We start from the raw sequence: 22,442 nt of genomic DNA, 5'->3' as shown, positions 1-22,442 counted from the left end.
TATAGTAAGAGTAAAATCCGTCGACTTTAGAAATTGTGAGGGTTCAAGTCCCTCTATCCCCAATAAAAAGGTAATTTTACTTCCTAAATATTTATCTTCCTTTTTTTCATCAGCGATTCAGTTCAAACAAAATTCACTATCTTTCTCATTCACTCCACTCTTTCACAACACAAATGTATCCGAACTAAAATTCTTGGATCTTATCCCAATTTTGATAGATACAATACCTCTACAAATAAACGTATATGGGCAAATAATCTCAATTATTGAATCATTCACACACAGTCCATATCATTATCCTTACGCTTACTAGTTAAATTTTTTACTACTTTTTAGTCCCTTTAATTGACATAGACACAAACACTACACCAGGATGATGCATGGGAAATGGTCGGGATAGCTCAGTTGGTAGAGCAGAGGACTGAAAATCCTCGTGTCACCAGTTCAAATCTGGTTCCTGACATGTAAATAATGTATCGGATAGATATTCATACAAATTCATCGTAATCAAGATGGATCGGGATACATTTTCGTTAATAGTATAGAGCATACAGTTACTAATCTAGATGTATAGATATATATATTTCCTCTTGGAGGGATTAGTAAAAAATATATGTATGGTTGTGGTAAAGAACAAAGTGAGATTATAGTGCCGTCTCCTTTTTCTTTCTTGTTTCATCATACTGTATTTTCTTTCATTTCTTAATTTCATATTTTTTTTACATTTATTCCATTTCTTCACTCTTGCTTACGTTACTTTGACTTTCCGGGGTCCATCTAAGTAAGTTATGTGCGCGGTACAAAGTTCATGGTGCAAAACTCTTTTGATTCATTCTATTGTTTATGCTCATATGAAATGGATATAACCTTTTCCTAATTTTTGAATATAAATGAAGTTATTTTAGGTTATTCATAATATGAATTAAAGTCCGGTTACTTTCTTTCATCTAGAACGGGGCGTAAAAATCTTCCTTCGCTTGAATGAAATCTGGAATCCTGTTATAGTCGTATAACTAAACATTAGTTTCTTATTCTTATCATTTAATGAGCATCTTGTATTTCATAGAAATTGGGGATAATATAGTCCTTACGCAGGGGCCAACCTATCCAACTTTCAGGCATCAAAATACGTTTAAGGTGTGGATGATTATAATAAAGGATTCCCAACATATCATAAGATTCACGTTCTTGAAAATCAGCACTTCTCCAAATCCAGAAAACAGACGGGATTCTAGGATTATTCCTAGGGGCAAATACTTTTATGCATACTTCTTCGGGTTTATCTATATCATACTCTATTCTCATAAGATGATACACACTGGCTAAAAATCCCCCCGGTGCTACATCATAGGCACACTGGGAACGCAAATAATTGTAACCATATACATATGAAATGACAGCAATGGAATCCCAATCCTCGGTTTTTATTTGTACCATTTCTATTCCTTGGCAATCGAAGCCCAAAGATCTATGAACTAGCTCATGTTTTACTAACCAATCAGATAAACGATCCTGTTGCATCTTCTTGATTTCTCCCACATTTGTATTTATTTGTATTGAGTATTTTACAATGAAATTTTTAAAGAGTGACTCTTTTTTTTTCTTATTCTGCACAAAAGAACCTTACCTTTCCTGATTCACTAATTCGGGGGGAGATACTGAACTTTTGGATTGAAAAAATGTTTTAGAAGGTATCTCTGAAGTAGATGCGGATTTATAGAGTAATTCTTGATCATAATTTCCAGTATGAATACTACGCCGAACATAAAACTTATGATTGGTAGTAAAACATCGATTTTCCTGTTGAGACACAGTTCTATCTTCAAGGATTTCTCTAGATATCTTCTTACGAAGTTTCGTTATAGCATCTATAACAGCCTCTGGTTTAGGTGGGCAGCCCGGCAAATAGACATCGACAGGAATTAGCTTATCGACTCCACGAACAGTACTATAAGAATCAGTACTGAACATACCTCCTGTAATAGTACAGGCTCCCATAGCAATGACATATTTTGGTTCAGGCATTTGCTCATATAATCTTACTAAAGAAGGAGCCATTTTCATTGTTACTGTGCCGGCTGTTAAAATTAGGTCTGCTTGCCTAGGACTCGATCTTGGTACCAATCCATAACGATCAAAGTCGAATCGCGAGCCTATTAATGAAGCAAATTCAATGAAACAACAACTGGTACCATAGAGAAGTGGCCATAAACTGGAAAGTCTTGACCAATTCGAAAGATCATTCAATGTAGTTGAAATAACTGAATTGGTAGTTATTTTGTCAAGTAAGGTAAACTCAATCAAATTCATAACTGTCTCAATGTAATCTTTTCCTTCCTTTTTATTTTGATTGTATGAATATTTAGTTAAGACCATTCCAATGCTCCTTTTCGCCATGCATAAACTGAACCAATAATTAAGATAAGCACGAAAATAAAAGCTTCAATAAATACGGATACACCCAATACATCGAAACTCATTGCCCATGGATAAAGAAATACCGTTTCAACATCAAAAACAACAAAAACTAGAGCAAACATGTAATAGCGGATTCGGAATTGTAACCAAGCATCCCCTATGGGTTCTATACCCGATTCATAACTAGATAGTTTCTCCGGTCCTTCCCTAACCGGGGCTAAAACTCTGGAAATTACAAATGCCAAGATAGGAATAATGCTTGATATTATCAGAAATGCCCAGAAAATATCATATTCGTGAAGCAGAAACATAAATGTACTCCTATTAATGTGGAATATGCTGAATTATTCGATTCGAATCGGAAGTGTCAATTTATCCAGAACTTCTTATCTTAGTTTAGGCGAAAGAAGAATATATTTTGATCAAACGACATAGTTTAGAGTTTCTGTGGGACATACCTTGTTTAAAGATTCACCTAATAAAATCCCACTTACATTTTTTATTTCGATTCTATATTCGATTCTATATAGGGTGCTCCTTCTTACAAAAACAAGATTCTCTCACTTTGTCTTGGGTTTTCTATCCTCTATAAAAAGATAATTCTATAAAAACAAGTTAATAAAATACTAAAATATCCTATATATCCTAATATTTATAATATCCTACCTAATATATATATTTATATATTATTATGATTAATATCTATATTATAATCCTAATACCTAATATATCCCAATAATAATTAATTAAATACTATGAATAGTCTATAATTAGTATATTCAAATTATTTATTTCATTTCCTTTTTTCTTAATTAATTTGATTCAATCCGTTGAATTGAGAGGTGACATATAACAAGTTATATCTTTCTCTACAAAAACAAAAAAATTGGAAACTTTGAACCTGTACCATCCCACCTTATCAGAAATAAATAAGAAGGATGGAGTTATTTCATTAGAGTTAGAATAAAAGATTCTTTCTATTTTGGAACAATCTCTAGTAATAAACTAGATTACGATTTGGAATGAATCAAAATACTCGTTTGTTTTGTTATGGCAATAACACTTAATATTAATAATATAATGATAACACCAAACAATGGGGTAGATTCCGACACAAAAAAACTTTTACAGTACACCTATACTAGATACTAGACAATGAAACATAGCAAAGAGTGGAGTAATCTAATCGACGGAATCATAAAAGATTTACATAACATTACATTTTCTAATGAAAGAATTACATATTATCGAATGATTCAATAGACCAAATCAAACCCCCAACCCCACCCCCCCCAACTCATAAAATATAGAATAAGAAACGTTAATCCTTTAGTACCAATTCATTATCTCTCCATTATTTGTGAATCAATCAATAAGGTTTCTCTTGTTCTGCCAAAAAAGATTAGTGATTAGTCAGGACAGGGGTTTTCTACAAATACAAGACCTAAGACCAAGAAAAGAATACGTCTTAGACCCATGCTACTTAGGATTAGATTTCGTTGGGTCAGGTTGAAGTTTTTAGTCGGAATCATGTCATGATTTCCACTTCCTAAATTGATTGGGATTCGGTATACAAAAACAAAAGCGTGTCGCTAAACTCTTTGATCATGTACAGGAAAAGAGAAAAAGTAATATTTAATTCATCCACAATTATTAATGAAAAAGGGTGAGTAATTTATACAAAATTTGAGAAGTACAGATTAGATCTATTGAAATTTTTTTCTGTACTTATCTTATGTATTTACATGAAGATTTGGTAATGCTTTCATTTCTACGATATCTGGCCACAACTATGAGGAAATGAAAGCTATACTAAAATAATATAAAATATATTAGATAAAATATATTAGGATTATAGGGCTATACGGACTCGAACCGTAGACCTTCTCGGTAAAACGGATCAAACTTATTATTATCGAAATGATTTGAACTGTTTCAAAGACCCAACATGCATTTTGTTGCATTGGGCTCTTCCATCAACTGATGTAAAGATCAGTTATTCTACCATATTTTATCTTTAGAGGAAGATAATGAGATGGCTCCATGTGCTATGATTCATTATTTGTATTCTGATCTAGGAGCAATACCAAAGTGTTTCAAGGAAGTATTACGTTGACTTAGGTCTGCCTTCGGCCTAGATTAACCTAAGTTAAATAGAATCTCTATCGCCTCGCTGGAACAGTCGAATATGAGACTTCATACACCTTCAAGTTCATAGAGCGAAAAGAGGTTTTTTTGAGTCCCTTATACTCATTATGCCTAGCATTGAATGGGATGGGTATTTACCTTATCAACTATCAAATCACCGGCGGGTTCTATTTGATTTGGCAACTTAATTAGCGCCTGAATCGGACCAAACCAAATATTTGTCAGGTCAGGCTATTGTTCTCTTGTTCCCTCGAACCTATGGAATGGAGTAAGACATCAATTTTTCAATTTTTCAATACGATCAATTATGTTCATTGCATAATTGGCTCCTTTGAAAAGCATTGGCGCACGTGTAAACGAGGTGCTCTACCAACTGAGCTATAGCCCTTGTTATAGACATCTTAACATATAGACAATTTCTTGTCAAGATAGATATTTCATAATCCCACATGATAGCTCTCTGATTTATTTATTTTATTTAAGCTTAACAGAAAGAAATTAGTATTGCTTGGAAATCCTATTCTATCTATAATTCCCGAAGTGATGGGTTCCTATTTGTAGTGATAAATGACCTACTTAACTCAGTGGTTAGAGTATTGCTTTCATACGGCGGTAGTCATTGGTTCAAATCCAATAGTAGGTAGAACTTATTAGATACTGGAGTCGATGAAATGATATCTAATAAGTTTTTCTACCCATCTTCTTTTTTTTTATCAGATTAGACTTGAATTGTGTTCAATTAGCAAAATCAACATGTGGTGTATATATAAAGAACTTTTAAAAAACTTATTCTTTTTATTTTGATCTAATGACTTAACTAGTATAGGAAATAACATTGACAGCCTCCACTCGTGTCCTAGCTCGTCTGAGAGCTAGATTCGCTTCAATTGCTTGTCTCTTACCCTCAGCTCCACTCAAATTAGCTTCAGCTATTTCAAGAGCTTGTTGAGCTTCTTGCGGATCAATGTCAGTACTTATTTCCGCATCATTTCCTAAAATGGTGATTTCATTATTACCTATTCTAGCAAAACCACCCATCAGAGCCACCGTTAACCATTGGTCGTTGTTAAGGCGTATTCTCAAAAGACCTATATCTACAGCCGTGGCAATGGGGGCGTGGTTTGGTAATACGCCAATTTGACCACTATTAGTAGATAAAATGATTTCTTTCACTTCTGAATCCCAAATAATTCGATTAGGAGTCAGTACACAAAGATTTAAGGTCATTTCTTTAATTTGCCCTCCTCTTCTAAGTTTATAGCTTTCGCGGTAGCTTCATCGATGTTACCCACCAAATAAAAGGCTTGCTCGGGAAGACTGTCTAATTCTCCGGAAAGGATCAGTTGAAACCCCCTAATTGTTTCTGCAAGACCGACATATTTTCCTGGAGAACCAGTAAATACTTCTGCCACGAAGAAGGGTTGTGATAAGAAACGCTCCATTTTTCGTGCTCTGGCTACAGTTAAACGATCTTCTTCGGATAATTCGTCCAACCCAAGAATAGCTATAATGTCCTGAAGTTCTTTGTAACGTTGTGAAGTTTGCTTAACTCTTTGCGCAGTTTCGTAATGTTCCTCACCAACGATTCGAGGTTGTAACATAGTTGACGTTGAATCTAAAGGATCCACTGCAGGATAAATACCTTTGGCAGCTAACCCTCTTGATAGTACGGTAGTAGCATCTAAATGTGCAAATGTCGTGGCAGGAGCAGGGTCGGTCAAATCGTCCGCAGGTACATAAACGGCTTGTATCGAAGTTATGGATCCTTTTTTGGTAGAAGTAATTCTTTCTTTCAAAGAACCCATTTCTGTACTAAGGGTAGGTTGATAACCCACTGCAGAAGGCATTCTCCCCAATAAGGCGGATACTTCTGATCCCGCTTGGACGAAACGAAAGATATTGTCGATGAATAGAAGTACGTTTTGCTCATTAACATCCCGGAAATATTCCGCCATGGTTAGTGCAGTCAAACCGACTCTCATACGAGCTCCCGGCGGTTCATTCATTTGACCATAGACTAGAGCTACTTGGGATTCTACAATATTTTTTTCATTAATTACTCCGGATTCTTTCATTTCTATGTAAAGATCATTTCCTTCACGAGTACGTTCGCCTACTCCGCCAAATATGGATACGCCTCCATGAGCTTTGGCAATGTTGTTGATCAATTCCATGATGAGTACTGTTTTACCTACTCCAGCTCCCCCAAATAGTCCTATTTTTCCTCCACGGCGATAAGGAGCTAAAAGATCCACTACTTTAATTCCTGTTTCAAAGATTAAGAATTTTGTATCCAACTCTATAAAGGCGGGTGCGGGTCTATGAATAGGAGATGCTGTGCTAGTATCTACAGGACCTAAATTATCAACAGGTTCCCCAAGAACGTTGAAAATTCGTCCGAGTGTAGCTCTGCCGACTGGGATGCTTAGAGGAGTTCCCGTATCAATTACTTCCATTCCTCTCGTCAATCCATCCGTAGCACTCATAGCTACAGCTCTAACTCGATTATTTCCTAATAATTGTTGTACTTCACAAGTCACATTAATTTGCTGACCGACAATATCTCGACCCTTAACTACTAAAGCGTTATAAATATTAGGCATCTTGCCCGGAGGAAAAACAACATCTAGTACTGGGCCAATAATTTGAGCGATTCGCCCTAGGTTTTGTGTGGAAACCGCAGGACTAGAAGGGGTAGGATTGATTCTCATAATTATAATTAAAGTGAAATATGTCGAAATTTTTTTTGTAATAGTGCCATGCCAAGGGGAAAATAAATGTCCGATAGCAGATTAATCGGTTAATTCAATACAATAAGAAATAAATGGGAGTTAGCACTCGATTTAGTTGGTGTCACCCAACCGAATACGATTCAATCATATACTCATTGAATGAGTAAAGAGTAAATTTTAAAGTTCAGCCAATCCCTCTTTTTTTTTCAAAAGAAATATCAAGTACATGAAATCACGAGTAAATCTCTTTAATTTCTCTATCATTATAGAAAAGATCATCCATATTGGATTCCAATATATATAGAATTTGAACCCAAACTACATTTATGATTCAGTATTTCGATCTCGTTGGCTATTGTTCTTTCTATTTTTTTTAGATATTTGATTTCTGCCTATCTATTCTTTATACCCTTTTTTGGATGAATTATGCCTATTTTCACATCTAGGATTTACATATACAACATATATCACTGTCAAGAGGGAATTTTTCTTAGTATTTAGATATTTAGATTAGATTCAAAAGAATAAGGAGATAAATTTAATTGTAAATTTGCAAAACAAACATTAGGTTGCGTCATATATATCAAAGAGTATACAATAATGATGTATTTGATTCATCAAATACATGGTCTAATAACGAACCATTTCATTTTAACATAACATTGAAATTTGTTGATAATATTAGTTGAATATTATTTTTTTTGAAAGATTTTTGTCAAAGGTTTAATTCACGCATAATCCATATCGAGTAGACCTTGTCGTTGTGAGAATTCTTAATTCATGAGTTGTAGGGAGGGACTTATGTCACCACAAACAGAGACTAAAGCAAGTGTTGGATTTAAAGCTGGTGTTAAAGATTACAAATTGACTTATTATACTCCTGACTACGAAGTCAAAGATACTGATATCTTGGCAGCATTCCGAGTAACTCCTCAACCTGGAGTTCCACCCGAAGAAGCAGGGGCTGCGGTAGCTGCCGAATCTTCTACTGGTACATGGACAACTGTGTGGACTGATGGACTTACCAGTCTTGATCGTTACAAAGGGCGATGCTACCACATCGAGGCTGTTATTGGGGAGGATAATCAATATATTGCTTATGTAGCTTATCCTTTAGACCTTTTTGAAGAAGGTTCTGTTACTAACATGTTTACTTCCATTGTGGGTAATGTGTTTGGTTTCAAAGCCTTACGAGCTCTACGTTTGGAGGATCTGCGAATTCCTACTTCCTATTCCAAAACTTTCCAAGGCCCGCCTCACGGCATTCAGGTTGAAAGAGATAAGTTGAACAAGTATGGTCGTCCCCTATTGGGATGTACTATTAAACCAAAATTGGGATTATCTGCAAAAAACTACGGTAGAGCAGTTTATGAGTGTCTACGTGGTGGGCTTGATTTTACCAAAGATGATGAAAACGTGAACTCACAACCATTTATGCGTTGGAGAGACCGTTTCCTATTTTGTGCTGAAGCACTTTTTAAAGCGCAGGCCGAAACAGGTGAAATTAAAGGACATTACTTGAATGCTACTGCAGGTACATGTGAAGAAATGATGAAAAGGGCCATATTTGCCAGAGAATTAGGAGCTCCTATCGTAATGCATGATTACTTAACTGGTGGATTCACTGCAAATACTAGCTTGGCTTATTATTGCCGCGACAATGGCCTACTTCTTCACATCCATCGCGCAATGCATGCAGTTATTGATAGACAGAAAAATCATGGTATGCATTTCCGTGTACTAGCTAAAGCATTACGTATGTCTGGTGGAGACCATATTCACGCTGGTACAGTAGTAGGTAAACTGGAAGGGGAACGTGAAATGACTTTAGGTTTTGTTGATTTATTACGTGATGATTTTATTGAAAAGGATCGAAGTCGTGGTATTTTCTTCACTCAAGATTGGGTTTCTATGCCAGGTGTTATACCCGTGGCTTCGGGGGGTATTCATGTTTGGCATATGCCTGCGCTGACCGAAATCTTTGGGGATGATTCCGTACTACAGTTTGGAGGAGGAACTTTAGGACACCCTTGGGGAAATGCACCTGGTGCAGTAGCTAATAGGGTGGCTTTAGAAGCGTGTGTACAAGCTCGTAATGAGGGACGTGATCTTGCTCATGAAGGTAATGAAATTATCTGTGAAGCTTCCAAATGGAGCCCTGAACTAGCCGCTGCTTGTGAAGTATGGAAAGAGATCAAATTCAAATTCGAACCAGTAGATAAGCTAGATAAAGAGAAAAGTTAAGTGTGCATAATTCAGTAATTCCTGTTTGTTCTCCTAATTGATTGCAATTAAAGTAGGCTCAATCTTTTCCTAAAAAAGATTGGGCCAATTACCGAATTAAAAAAAAAAAGAACGAGCATCCTATATATACTATATATTTGCATATATGTTTCTGTTTCTTTTACTTTATATGATATCTAAATAAAATATATAATATAAGATAAGATCTAAATAAAAGATCGAAGACTAAACAATTCAATACTTCTATTGTTTGTTGTTGGATCTATAACGAATTTAATCCAATTTTAGGGATCCTCGGGAGTGGTGGACTTTTTTATATCTCCTCATTTCGGTCCATAGATCAAGCCAAGGGAAAGACTCCTTCTACCCATCATCCTATATATTATCTTTTTCGTTGCATGTTGAAATAGAAACTTAATTATTTTTTATTATATTATATGGTAAATGAGACTGAGAAATGAGAACAAATTGTTTATTTATAGAAATAGAAACTTTTCACAATTCTTTGGTTTGGATTTCATGGTATTTTATACATCATATGGGAAAAAGCTGTGTCTTTTTATTTTTTATTAAAGACAAAAGTTGAGAAAAAGATTCTATTACTATATTGAAGTAATACTTCGAATTTCCACAAAAGATAATTTTTTCTTTCAATACTTACTCCTCATTAGTTAACAATTCTAATGCTTAGATTCGTATGCTTAATTTTGATAGTTAAGGTCAAATGATTATTCATCAAATTTTTTGTATTTTCATTAAATAGGAGGTATTTCTATGTTCAAATGGCGGTGCAATTTTTTATTTTCCAACGAGAAGGTAGAACATAGATGTGGGCCGAGTAAATCAATAGATAGTGTTGATAGTATTGGACATACAGATAGAAGTGAACAACCTATTCTAAATGATATGGAGAAAAAGGTTCCTAGTTGGAATCGTATTAGTAATTATAGTTTCAATAATGTTGATTATTTATTTGATATCAGGAATATTTGGAGTTTGATCTCTGATGACACTTTTTTTGTTAAGGATAGTAATGGTGATCATTACTCTATATTTTTTGGTCAGGCCGGCTTTAACCAAATCCCAGGTCACGGCTTCGATTCCTCAGCCGCGCACTTTTATTTCCAATTTATTTTACTGTTCCTAACTACTACTTATATATATCTCGCTCCATATATGTTCATAAACAGATCGTAGACCAATTGGTTGGCTGAGCTCGATAAAAACCTGGATTGGGTCCGAGGTCCTGGGTTCAAAACCCGACTTCAACATATATATTTATTATTTTTTTTTAAACTTCTTCCTCTTGGTAAAAATACCAAATAAACTGTAATACCCACTAAACTTGTAAGATGAATATATGAATGTGGGATTTTACCTTAGAAAAATAATAGGAAGTGAGTTGAAGCAAAAAGAAATAAAATGAAATAAAAAGAAGTGAAGGTCAAGGATTGAACCTTGAACCTCTTATATTATAATTCATAGAGTTAATTAGTAGAAACCAATTGGGATAGAGAGAAGATATTGATAGCAAAGGAGGGAAACTCATGATAAAGGTAAGAGTAAAAGCTAGCCAAAAGAAAACAAGAAAAGAGCAAGAGAAAGGCAACTTGCCTTCCTCCCTTTCTCTCCCTCTTCCTCTTTGATTTTGCCGAAAACTTAAAGAGGGATTAAGGGGATTCATTCCCCCTTATTTTATCATGAATGGTGAGAATAAATAGAAAATAAAATAAATGTAAAAAAAATAGAAAATGGGTTAAGGGAGAAGGAAAGCAAAAATAAATTTTGCTACTTCTTCCCCCTTAACATAAAAGGGAGCAAGAAAAGAGAAAACTATTTTTCTCTCATTTTCTCTCATTCATCCTCTCCCTCACCGAGAACACCACAGTCCCCTCTCCTCCATCTTCGGCCCCAAATCCAAGTTTTTCCCTAAGAAAGCCTAAGATACAAGGAGGACTTAGCAAAGGAATCAAAGGAAAAGGAACTAGAAGAAGAGGCTACTTCTTCTTCACCATACCTTAGATCCACAAGCGAAAAGGATGTAAGCTTCCCCTCACCTGTGGTACAAGACTTTTATGTGATTTTCGGATTCTATAAGGATTAGAAAACCTAGAAAAGAATTTAAGAAAATTCGGCTAAAGAAAGGGTTTTCAAATCTAGGATGGTTTAAACAAGTCTTTATTTCATGATATTCTTTCTATGCTATGTAGGAAGGATTTTCTTCATGTTTTTATACTTGAATGATGCTTGATCAGAGGAGTACCTAACCCTAGAATTTCAGCCAAAAAAATATGTTAAGGAGGTTAGGGAAAAATATTGTTTAACTAAACTAGTACAAAATTTCTCCCATGAACTACTAAGGGTTTTTATTGGTTTTCCTTGCTTGAAAGTTACTTGGAACCAAAGAAATCCATTTATATGTTTCGGCCAAGAAAAGGGCTTAGGGTTAGGAAGACCTTTAAATTTAAATAACCATGTTTGTATGATAGAATATAGAGTTCTCTTAAAGAATTGCATGTTGTACATTGCTAGAAATTCATGAACTCTTATTTTAGATTTTCGGCCATGATAAGATGGATAGTTTAGAAAAACTTGAAAAAAATTCTAATATGCTCAAGACCTCTGTGATATTATGATATGAAAGTTTTTTAATGCTCTTATGTTTAAATTGAGTATAGAAAATTAGTTACATGATATATGACATGTAAGATCACAAGGGTCCTAGCTTGTTTATGAACCAACTTTGTATATGATGTTCTTAGTAATTTTTGCCATGAAACTTACTTAGGTTTTCCATGCTTTAGGCCACTTAAAACCTAGTTTAGAGATTGGTAGGTTTCGGCCATAAGGAAAAATAAAAGAAAAAGGGAAAGAAACCTAGGAAGCCTAAGACACAATTCACATATATGTTTATTATGCTTGTCTTTATATACATGCTATGAAACTTGTATAATTTTTCATGCTTTTAGGCTATTTGAAGCAAGTTTATATTCTATGAGTTTCAGCCGAGTAGGGTTTAAAAGACCTAGAGGCCTTAGAAATGAAACCAAATGTGTTAAAAGTGCTTCTTATGAAAATATGATAATGTGTTGATTGTGTAACATATTTGTATAATTTTTCCATGACCTAAATGGATCATTGTGTGTTTCGGCCATGAAGGGATAAATGCCCTAGAAACCCTAGAACAAAAATTAAATATGCTTATGTCACTCTACATGAAATATGATAAGTAGAAAACCAAGTTCTCATACTATATGTTGTTTAGTGACCTAAATGAGGCTAGGGTAAGTTTCGGCCATACCTATTGTATGATGTCTTGTTATGAATTTATACATGATGTTAGTTCAAGTTCACATGCTTGTATGTTTGTTTTTAGCCCTAATGAATACTTGTTAAAAGATTGACCAAGACATATGTTAAGAGCTTGAAGGACTTAGGAACTAGCTCAATATGCTTACTATGTTACTTGAAAAAAATGCTATAAATATGGTTTAAGGTTTCCATGCTTTCATGACATTTGGGACCTTGTTTATATACTGATAGGGTTCGGCCACATGAGTTTAAGGACTTGGAGAACTTAGAAACCAAGTTAATCATGCTTATAATGCTTCCTATGAAATTTATATGATGATGATTTAGGGTTCACATGCTTGGAGGTTGTTTTTACCTAAATTGAGACCTAAGGGGGTTCGGCCATGATAGGAACCCAAGGGTTTAGGAAGCTTAGAACCCAAGTTAACTATGTTACCATGTTTCTTATGATAGTATAATCACATGATATACCCTTATGCTTAACCATGTATGCTTGTGATTTATACCTTTTTATGATATGATATGTGGATAGGGATATGCATGTTTTAATGATATGCTATGTGCTTAGAATATGCATGCTTTTATGATATGCTATGTGAGTAGAAATATGCATGCTTTAATGATAGGCTATGTACTTAGAATATGCATGTTTTTATGATGTGCTATGTGTTTAAAATATGCCTACTTTTTCTTATGACATGATGTATGCCTAAGTGATGCATACTTTTTATGATATGATGTATGCCTAAGTGATGCATACTTTCTTATGACATGATGTATGCCTAAGTGATGCATACTTTTTATGATATGATGTATGCCTAAGAGATGCATACTTTTATGACATAATGTATGCCTAAGTGATGCATACTTTTATGCTATGCTATGTGACTAAATGATGCATTTTTATACATGCTATTTTACTTTGTAAGGCTTGTACCAAGGGTGGACTCCTAATCAGTCCCTAGGCCTTGCTTTGTGATCTAGGCTAAGCCTTGCTTTGTGATCTAGGCTAATAAGGGATGGGCTCCTTAGTACACCCCTAGGCCTTGCTTTGTGATCTAGGCCAAGCCTTGCTTTGTGATCTAGGCTAATAAGGGATGGACTCTTCAAATACGCCCCTAGGCCATGCTTTGTGATCTTGACCTAGTACCTAGTATGATTCAAGACTTGTTACCTTGGATATACTTAGGACGCGCACATCTATGTTATGTATGTATGGTACAAGCCGGGGCCCTAAATATGTTGATATTATGTTCAAGTATATATATGTAAGAAGAAAATGGTTTTAAAAGATCATGAGACATACACATGTTTTTCGGATACATGTTTTTAAAATCATGATGCATATAATCTATGATTATGTTGTGTTGAGGCTATGATTTAAGATATGCCATGATATGATTATGATATGTTTCATGCTATGTTTTAAGAGATGATATGCCATGACATGATTATGTTATGTTTCATGCTATGCTTTAAGAGATAATATCCCATGACTAGTTATAATGTTTGTTATGTTGCATGATATGCTTAAAGAGTATGATATGTTATGCCATGACTAGTTGAGATCATGTTAAGTTGAGACATTATTTGATTATGTACTGATTGTTGGTTTTAGTGAGTAGGAAAGGAACTTACTGAGCCATGAGTGCTCATAGCTTACTTTCCTTGTACCACAGATAAAGGAAAAAGCTGGATGAGTTAAAGGAGCAGCAGGAGGGGCAACGAAGATGTGTGTGGCGGTGGCTAGGCAACTAATCAAGAACCTGCTTTAAAACCTTTAAGAACTATGCTTTGGTTTTGTGAAATGTAATACAATATGGGTGACTTGATGTTAAGTTTTTATTTATTTTGTTATCATGTTATGAAACCATGTTAGTGTAGTTCGGTTTTAATTAAGTTAAGAAAAATAATTTTAAGTCTTCCGCTGTAATACGTACGTAGAGTATCGTAGCCCCGTCCCTTGTTGATAGCAGGGAGGGCGGGCGTTACACGAACTCCAAAAATAGCAGCATAAAAATACTATAAAAATTTCTAAAAATCTCTAAAATTTTCCTATAGCATTTCTAAATATTTTTGAATTATTTTTGGAGCTCAAAAAGAGGAAATTTGGGTCGTTACAATTCCCCACACCTTATAAAAAGTTCATCCTCGAACTTAGAATAATTCTAGATCTCTTTGTCTTATACTGTCCTTACGCTCCTAAATAATTTCCTCATGCTTCTGGTTTTAAATAATTTCCACTAATTGTACTCTTTGTTCCTTAGTCTCTTAACTTCTCGGTCCTCTATCATTCAAATCGCATCTTACCCATCAGTGGTCCTTGGAAGGCCTGTTATAAGGTCTCTGGAGACCATAGGTGCATTAGTCACACCAAATGGCATAACTACAAATTCGCAGTGTCCATATCTGGTCCTGGAGACTGTTTTGGCGCATCACCTCCTTTCACTTTCAACTGATGGTTCCTAGAACACAGATCTATTTTAGAGAACACTGTTGCCCTCCTTAGCTGATCAAATAGATCATCCATTCTGGGAGGAGGGTACTTGTCCTTAACCGTTACTTTGCTCAACGCTCTAAAATCTATGCACATCCGCATAGATATGTCTTTCTCCTTAATGAACAACTCTGGAGCTCCCCGGGGTGAATGACTAGGGCGGATGAAATCCTGGTCAAGTAGCTCCTGTAATTATTCTTGTAACTCTTTTAGCTCTGCTAGAGAAATTTGGTATAGAGCTTTTGAAATTGGGCTGGTGTTAGGAACCAATTCAATTCCAAACTCCACTTCTCTATTGGGAGGTAGTCCAGGTAGCTCTTCTGAGAATACCTCTGGATACTCACAGACTACGCGAACTTCCTCTTGCTTGGGTCCTTCTTGTTCTTCTGTAGGTACCTGTAATTCTTTGGCAAAGGGTACTATGGATCGCTCCAGTATCAAATAGTGCAATAGCTATATGCTGAAAAAATAACTACTTGACCTGTTACGACCGTAGAGGCACTAGCAGCTTCTTCTTTAGCGAGGGAGAATACTTTGGCATTAGCTGGAACTGGTGGGGCTTCCAACCTTCCTGGACTGAACTGAGGTCCTTCCAGAGTTGCATGCATATAAAGTAACTGAGGTTTGCCTCCATATTGTATTAGCTGTGACTGAGGTGCTTTAAACTTGTTAGGGCATTCTTTAGCCATGTGTCCTTCCTGCCTACACGAATAACATCCCGTCTTACCCAAAAGACAGCCTCCTGGATTTCTTCTCCTACATTCAGGACAGATAGGGAACTTGGTCTGCTTGTTTGCTGGTCCTCCCTTCTGGTTACCTCCTAAGTTCCACTGTTTTCTCTTGTGACCCTTGCCCTTCCGGTTCTGATTACTTGACTGGGGTTTCTGGCTCCCCACTGTCTTGTCTTCAATCTTGACTGGCTTCAGCTTTAGCCACTGTATCAGGTATGCTTCTTGTCTCTGAGGTGCTGTGATGACTCCTAGGGTAGCTGCTGGAACATTGATTACCCCTGGAGTCTCCACAGATACTGTTAGAGGAGTGGGAGGAACTAGTTGCTGATTTGCCAACAGATTGGCAATCATTTGTTGCTGCTCTGCTACCTGTTCCTGGAGTTGAGCAAAAACTTCAAAAAGATTAGGCTCAGTTGCTCTGGGTACTTCGTTCTCCTGAGCTGGTTCCTCAGTACGAGCGATACGGGGACATCCTCTTCTTGACATCTAGTTATACAGAGAAAGAACAAAACTAAAACCGTTTCTATTCTTCCTATTCATATAGCATATGTATCAAACAAGAATTTTCTTCTTACTTAAGCGCATATAAGTAGATACTCTATTCTGCAAATAATAAAGAAAGCATAAAAGAAAATTAAATACGTTCTTACTTGAAGACGACAAGGATGTTGCTGATGTGTGATACTAGAGAATAGGACCTGCTCTGATACCAACTGTAACGACCACCCTTATTACTACTACCACTTTCTAAGGATAACCGTTACTTAACTACTAACTCTACTTAACCGGTATGATTAAAAATCACATGGAAACCCTACCGAAAAATTTCGGCAGAGTCTCCCCTGTACCGGTGACCATATTCAACAATACATGCAATATATACTCAGCCACAAGCGGCTGGAACACATATCAATCAACCACACAGTATAATAAATCCAAAATAAAGAAAACAATACCACAACTCATCACACCATATCACAATTCATCTACTATGTCCTAATCACATCAAAATATCATGTACTATCTCAAATACTTCTAACATAGCAAAAGACAATAGAAACTAAAATAAAACTTCTTTCCTAGTCCCAAGGCTTCCATAGTCCTGGCACCACACATCATTCGAACACCTCCTTGTCGCCTTCCTTTCTATATCTTTTCCTTTCCTGTATCTGCAGTAAGAGGAAGTGCAGTTTATAAGCAAAATTTGCTTAGTAAGCGCTATCTAACTCACAAAAACACGAATATGCATGTATACAAAAAGAACTAGAAACTATATGCTCTAAAATAAAATAAAGCACAAACATAACTACTCATGTCAAACTAATAGCAAAGAAAAGCTAATCATGCTAAATATCAAATCAGGAAACAAACAAAACTAATACTGCATGCTAGAACTCAAAAGAACTAAACTTACTGATTCTAAGCATAAATGAAGCTTGTTTTATTTGTTTCAAAACTTATACTTTATTACTTTAAAATAATAATCAACTTCTCTTGGGTCCGGCATTGTACCAATTTGCGTGCATCCTTAATATGAGTCGAGGTAGCTAATCCCGAAACTACTAAGGTACTTCTAGGCGATCTTGTGCCTAGGGGCGATCTAGGAACCCACCCAATAGACCTTGTGTCCTGGACCTTGTGTTCGGTATATGCCATTAAAAAGTAAAATACTTATTTTCTTCTTAACTATAACTTCCTTATACTTGTTACTCTTTAATTCTCTTATAACAAAATGCCTTGACATTTATTCAAACACTTAGTGTGCTTTTAATCCTAAACTTCTGGAATTTAGGATCAATTTAAGACCTTGGTCTTTTTCTTTCTTTTCTTTATCTTTCTTAAACTTTTCTTAAACCCAAAATACTGTTAGGGTATTTTTCCATATGAATCTATAAGTGAAATCAACTAGGTAACACACAATCATGCATATTTAAGGGAAATCTAAAGCCTTGCTCTATAATGCTATCCATAAACTATCTACTAACAAATCTGCACTACTAAAGAAACTAAATACTTAAAGCAAACCTACACTACAATGCTTAACAAAATTCTGTACTGCATTGCAACAAAAATCTGCATTTCAATGTTAACTAAATATCTGCACAAAAATTCTCACATGACAATTATAAACCTAGAATTTCATATTCTAGTAACCGGCTGAGACCAAATGAAATCCTTGATATTGCCACATCCAAATACTTAAATTCTGAACATCAATTATGCCATTAAACTTATGGTCAGAAAGGAATTCTCAGTATAAAATCCATATTGATCAACATATAAATCTCTTTCCTCATCTTCTAAACTAAACTTCTACTCTGAACTTACTACTTGCACATCTAAATTAATCACATACTTTTCACCTGTTAAATTCATTTACATCAATTCAAATCATCTTTTAGTCTTAATACATGATACTCACCAAAACATCATATTACATATGCTCATCATCACCCTTTCATCCACACTTCTACACTAAGGGGATTACACTACCTACTTCATCATAAATAACCAAAAATCACTGTCGGATCAACCTCCAATTAGCCTAATAAACCAATACCTAATCCAAGCCATTCTATATTCATTGCCTAATAGCAAAACAAAGGGAAACTAAAAGCTTAAAGAAAAATCTAACTATATACTTGGAATAAAAGGCAGTTCGGGTTTTGTACAGCAGCAAAAAAAACTAACTCGAAACTGAATTTGCACTTGCTTATCCTGCAATTTGAAAGGGTTGTTTTAAGCTTCAAGTAAAGCTGTTCAGGCCGGCAGAAATACAAAGAAAGAAAGGTTGTTCTAAGCTCTAAATAGAGCCGTTCATGCTTGCTGTAAACACAAATTCCTGCACTATACTACTATACTACTAAATAAAAATCTGCATACTAACTTAGGCTTAATTCTGCATATTAAATTAACAGAAAACTTCATACTAAACTTATAATGTTATCATGATGCCAAATAGTTAAAAATTTAGATCTGCTAATTCATAACACCAATTCTCACCTTAACATCTAGCATCCCATGCTTAACTTGAATGGAGGTTAACTGATATTTGACAACTAAAATCTGATAATGATGTAGACCTTGTAAATCTGTTATATGCTAATCGACAATGTCATCAGGACTCCACATCAAAATTTTAATAGATCAACTACTCACAATAGCATTAACCTATAGGCAAATAACTGATCATGGCAATTCAACCGTATTCACAAATTCTTTTCTATAACAGTCCATAGTTATTTCAGTTAACAGGAGCATATAAGAACTTAAATCCTATTGCTTCACACAAGAAAATTGACCTTAATCTTGTTTTACCTCCATTACGCATTTCAGCAAAGAAAATCTAAACTCCACAGGAACATAAGAAATAGTAGAACACTACCAATCTAAGCTTAACTCATCTCAAGTTTAGATTCTGATGAATGTATTCCAAACTAATCAAGCACGGTATTGTTAGCCCAAACAGAAATTCCATTAGGCACAAATTAAAACCCACACAACAATTCCAATTGTCTAGCAATTAAAACTAACTCAGAAAACAACCTTGGATCCAAAACACAGGAAAAATCTAAACTAAGATGCTACCCAATGCCATTAAACTGCTACATATACTTATACCTGCCTTTTTTTTAAGAATCCAAATTGAGATACTTTGACAGAATTAAAACAAAGGAACACAAACCTAAATTCTACATGTTCCGAAAGCATGAAAGAGAGGCTAAATCCCTAACCATAATTTCTGTGCAACATAATCCGAAACAAAGAAGGAAACTAAAACTCGAAACTAATTCTCCTGTTCTTCATGCTTAAACTCAATCAATCCTTCTCTTCTTTCTTTAGGGCTCACGGCAGCAAACAAAGCCAAGAAGAAGTCAACAACAGAAATTAAAATCCCTAAAAGCAAGCTACAAAGATCAACACAGCAGCAAGCTCTAGAATTCATGAACACTAAGATCTGAAACCTCAAATTCACAGCAACAAAGCAAAAAATCTCGGAACTACTCTTACCGCAGGTGAGTGAGCAACTTACCCCTCGTGTTCTTGGACTTACAGCCGGAAAAGGTGGCTTCCAATACTTCTAGGGCTTGCGGAGGACTCAAGCTTTCGGCAACTCCTTCACCTCCACTTGTTCTCCTCGACAAGGTGATCACGATGGTAGAGAACCCTCTCGGATTAAGTCCTTGGCCGGCCGCCGGAGACGAGCCCTAGTTGCGGCTTCGTCGTCTTCGTTTTCGCCCGAACAGAAACGTCGCGTGCGCGCCGTCGCGAGAGGAGGAATTTTGAGAGAAAATTTTAGGTTTTAGGAAAAGGATTTAATTCTTATACTCAAGGTTATTTTCGTTTCCAACTATAGCTTAAATTGACTTTTCTCCTTCTTTAATAACAAACGATCGCTAGCACACTTGGTTAGCCCGGCTTTAACCAAATCCCAAGTCGCGGCTTCGATTCCTCAACCGTGCACTTTTATTTCCAATTTTTTTACTTTTCCTAACTACTACTTATATATATCTCGCTCCATATATGTTCACAAACAGATCGTAGACCAGTTGGTTGGCTGAGCTCGATAAAAACCTGGATCGAGTCCGAGGTCTTGGGTTCAAAACTCGACTTTTCCTAACTACTACTTATATATATCTCGCTCCATATATGTTCACAAACAGATCGTAGACCAGTTGGTTGGCTGAGCTCGATAAAAACCTGGATCGAGTCCGAGGTCTTGGGTTCAAAACTCGACTTTAACATACATATTTATTATTATTTTTTTAATTTTTTTTAAACTTCTTCCTCTTGGTAAAAATATCAAACGAACTTCAAAAATAGCATAAAAATACTCTAAAAATTTCTAAAAATCTCTAAAATTTTCCTATAGCATTTCTAAATATTTTTGAATTATTTTTGGAGCTCAAAATGAGGAAATTTGGGTCGTTACAATTAATTGCTTGGTTGTTTTCATTTTGTCCAGCCGGGTAGGCTGAGTATATTAACTGTGTGGGTGTTTCTATTTTTGTTCTAGTCGAGTGGGCTGAATATATATAACTGTGTGGCTGCGAATATATATTCCAGCCGTATGTGGCTGATGTATTTTGTATGTATGTATGCTTGAGATTATCATCGGTACAGGGGAGATACTGCTGAATTTTTGTTTGGCAGGGACTCCTCTAGGGGTGTGACAAGGCTTCTCCGACAACCTACAATTTAATCTTTTGTTTCTGTTGTCGGTATTCTTTTAATAATTCTTCTAATCATTTTTGTAATCATTTTTGTGAGTTATTAGTGATTGCCCAACGAAAGCACTCGATGAGTGCGGGTCTTAGAGTAGGAGTCAACGAAGGCTCTGAACCAAGTAAAATTGGTTGTGTTAGCAATGTCTTTATTTTTCTTTTTTCCGCTTTATACTCAAATTAATTTTTGAATTCTTAACAATCGCTATTCACCCCCTCTATCGAACTCTATGATCTAACAAGTGGTATCAGAGTAGATATCGCTCTGATTTGGTGCAACCACCAATCAGACAAAGGGGGGTGAAACCTTTATTTTATTTCTTTCAATTTTCAGTTTTTTTGATAAATTCCAAATTGGTACAATTACTTCTTTGGAAGCATTTTATCATAGCAAACCAATCTGAATTGGTGCAACACCAATTCAGTCTTAATATTTTTTTTCTCTTTTCCCACACTACTAATCCAAGACCAAGTCTTGGGACCTGTTTTGTATCTTTTTCCTTGTGTGCAGAACCTATGGCCCACATCGAGGGATTCAGTACCATCCGTCCTCCCCTGTTCAGCAATGACGATTTCCCATACTGGAAAAAGCGAATGGAGGTCTATCTAAAGACCGAATACGACTAGTGGTTCAGTGTCACCAAAGGCTACAAAGCTCCAGTTGACAACGCCAGAATTCCGCTGGACCCAGAACAGTGAAACCCGGAGATGAAAAGGAAAGCACAAACAGACTTTAAAGCCCTCAGCACACTACAGTGTGGGCTAATAAAGGAGGAACTAAACCACATCGACCCACACAAAAATGCAAAAGAACTGTGGGACAAGCTCATCGAACTGCACAAGGGAACGAGCGACGCTAAGGTAACCAAACGAGATCTCTTCCTAAATAAATTATTTAACATTAAGATGCAGGAAGGAGAATCTGCGAGTCAACTCCACACGAGGATAAAAGACATCCTCAACGGGTTTCATACCAATGACCACCAAATGGAGAACCGCGATTTAATAAGGTATGACCAAAACGTGTTTCCTCGAAATGCATTGTGGGCATCCATCGTGGATGACTATAAGATTTCGAAGAATCTTTTAAAGTTAAAATTAGATGAATTATTTTGTGAACTTGAGCTACACGAAC

The 22,442-nt window shown here is 35.7% G+C and overlaps 2 protein-coding genes and 1 non-coding gene across 3 annotated transcripts; 2 read left to right on the top strand and 1 right to left on the bottom strand.

Moving 5' to 3' along the window:
- The first annotated feature begins 390 nt into the window (after positions 1–390).
- Positions 391–463, top strand: TRNAF-GAA. Its single transcript has one exon. It is a non-coding gene; the product is annotated as a tRNA-Phe (tRNA).
- A 5,195-nt stretch (positions 464–5,658) lies between these two features.
- Positions 5,659–7,347, bottom strand: LOC122001765 (ATP synthase subunit beta, chloroplastic-like). Its single transcript, XM_042556671.1, has one exon. It carries the CDS (start codon positions 7,275–7,277, stop codon positions 5,790–5,792), a length of 1,488 nt encoding a protein of 495 aa, XP_042412605.1. The 5' UTR covers positions 7,278–7,347; the 3' UTR covers positions 5,659–5,789.
- Positions 7,348–7,642: 295 nt separating this feature from the next.
- On the top strand, positions 7,643–9,626 carry LOC122001764 (ribulose bisphosphate carboxylase large chain). The gene has a single exon (XM_042556670.1). The coding sequence runs from the start codon at positions 8,079–8,081 to the stop codon at positions 9,540–9,542; it is 1,464 nt and encodes a 487-aa protein (XP_042412604.1). The 5' UTR covers positions 7,643–8,078; the 3' UTR covers positions 9,543–9,626.
- Positions 9,627–22,442: the final 12,816 nt, after the last annotated feature.

This window comes from Zingiber officinale, chromosome 7A (genome assembly GCF_018446385.1).
Source record: "Zingiber officinale cultivar Zhangliang chromosome 7A, Zo_v1.1, whole genome shotgun sequence".
NCBI lineage: Eukaryota > Viridiplantae > Streptophyta > Magnoliopsida > Zingiberales > Zingiberaceae > Zingiber > Zingiber officinale.
This window is presented reverse-complemented; position numbering and strand designations above follow the sequence as displayed.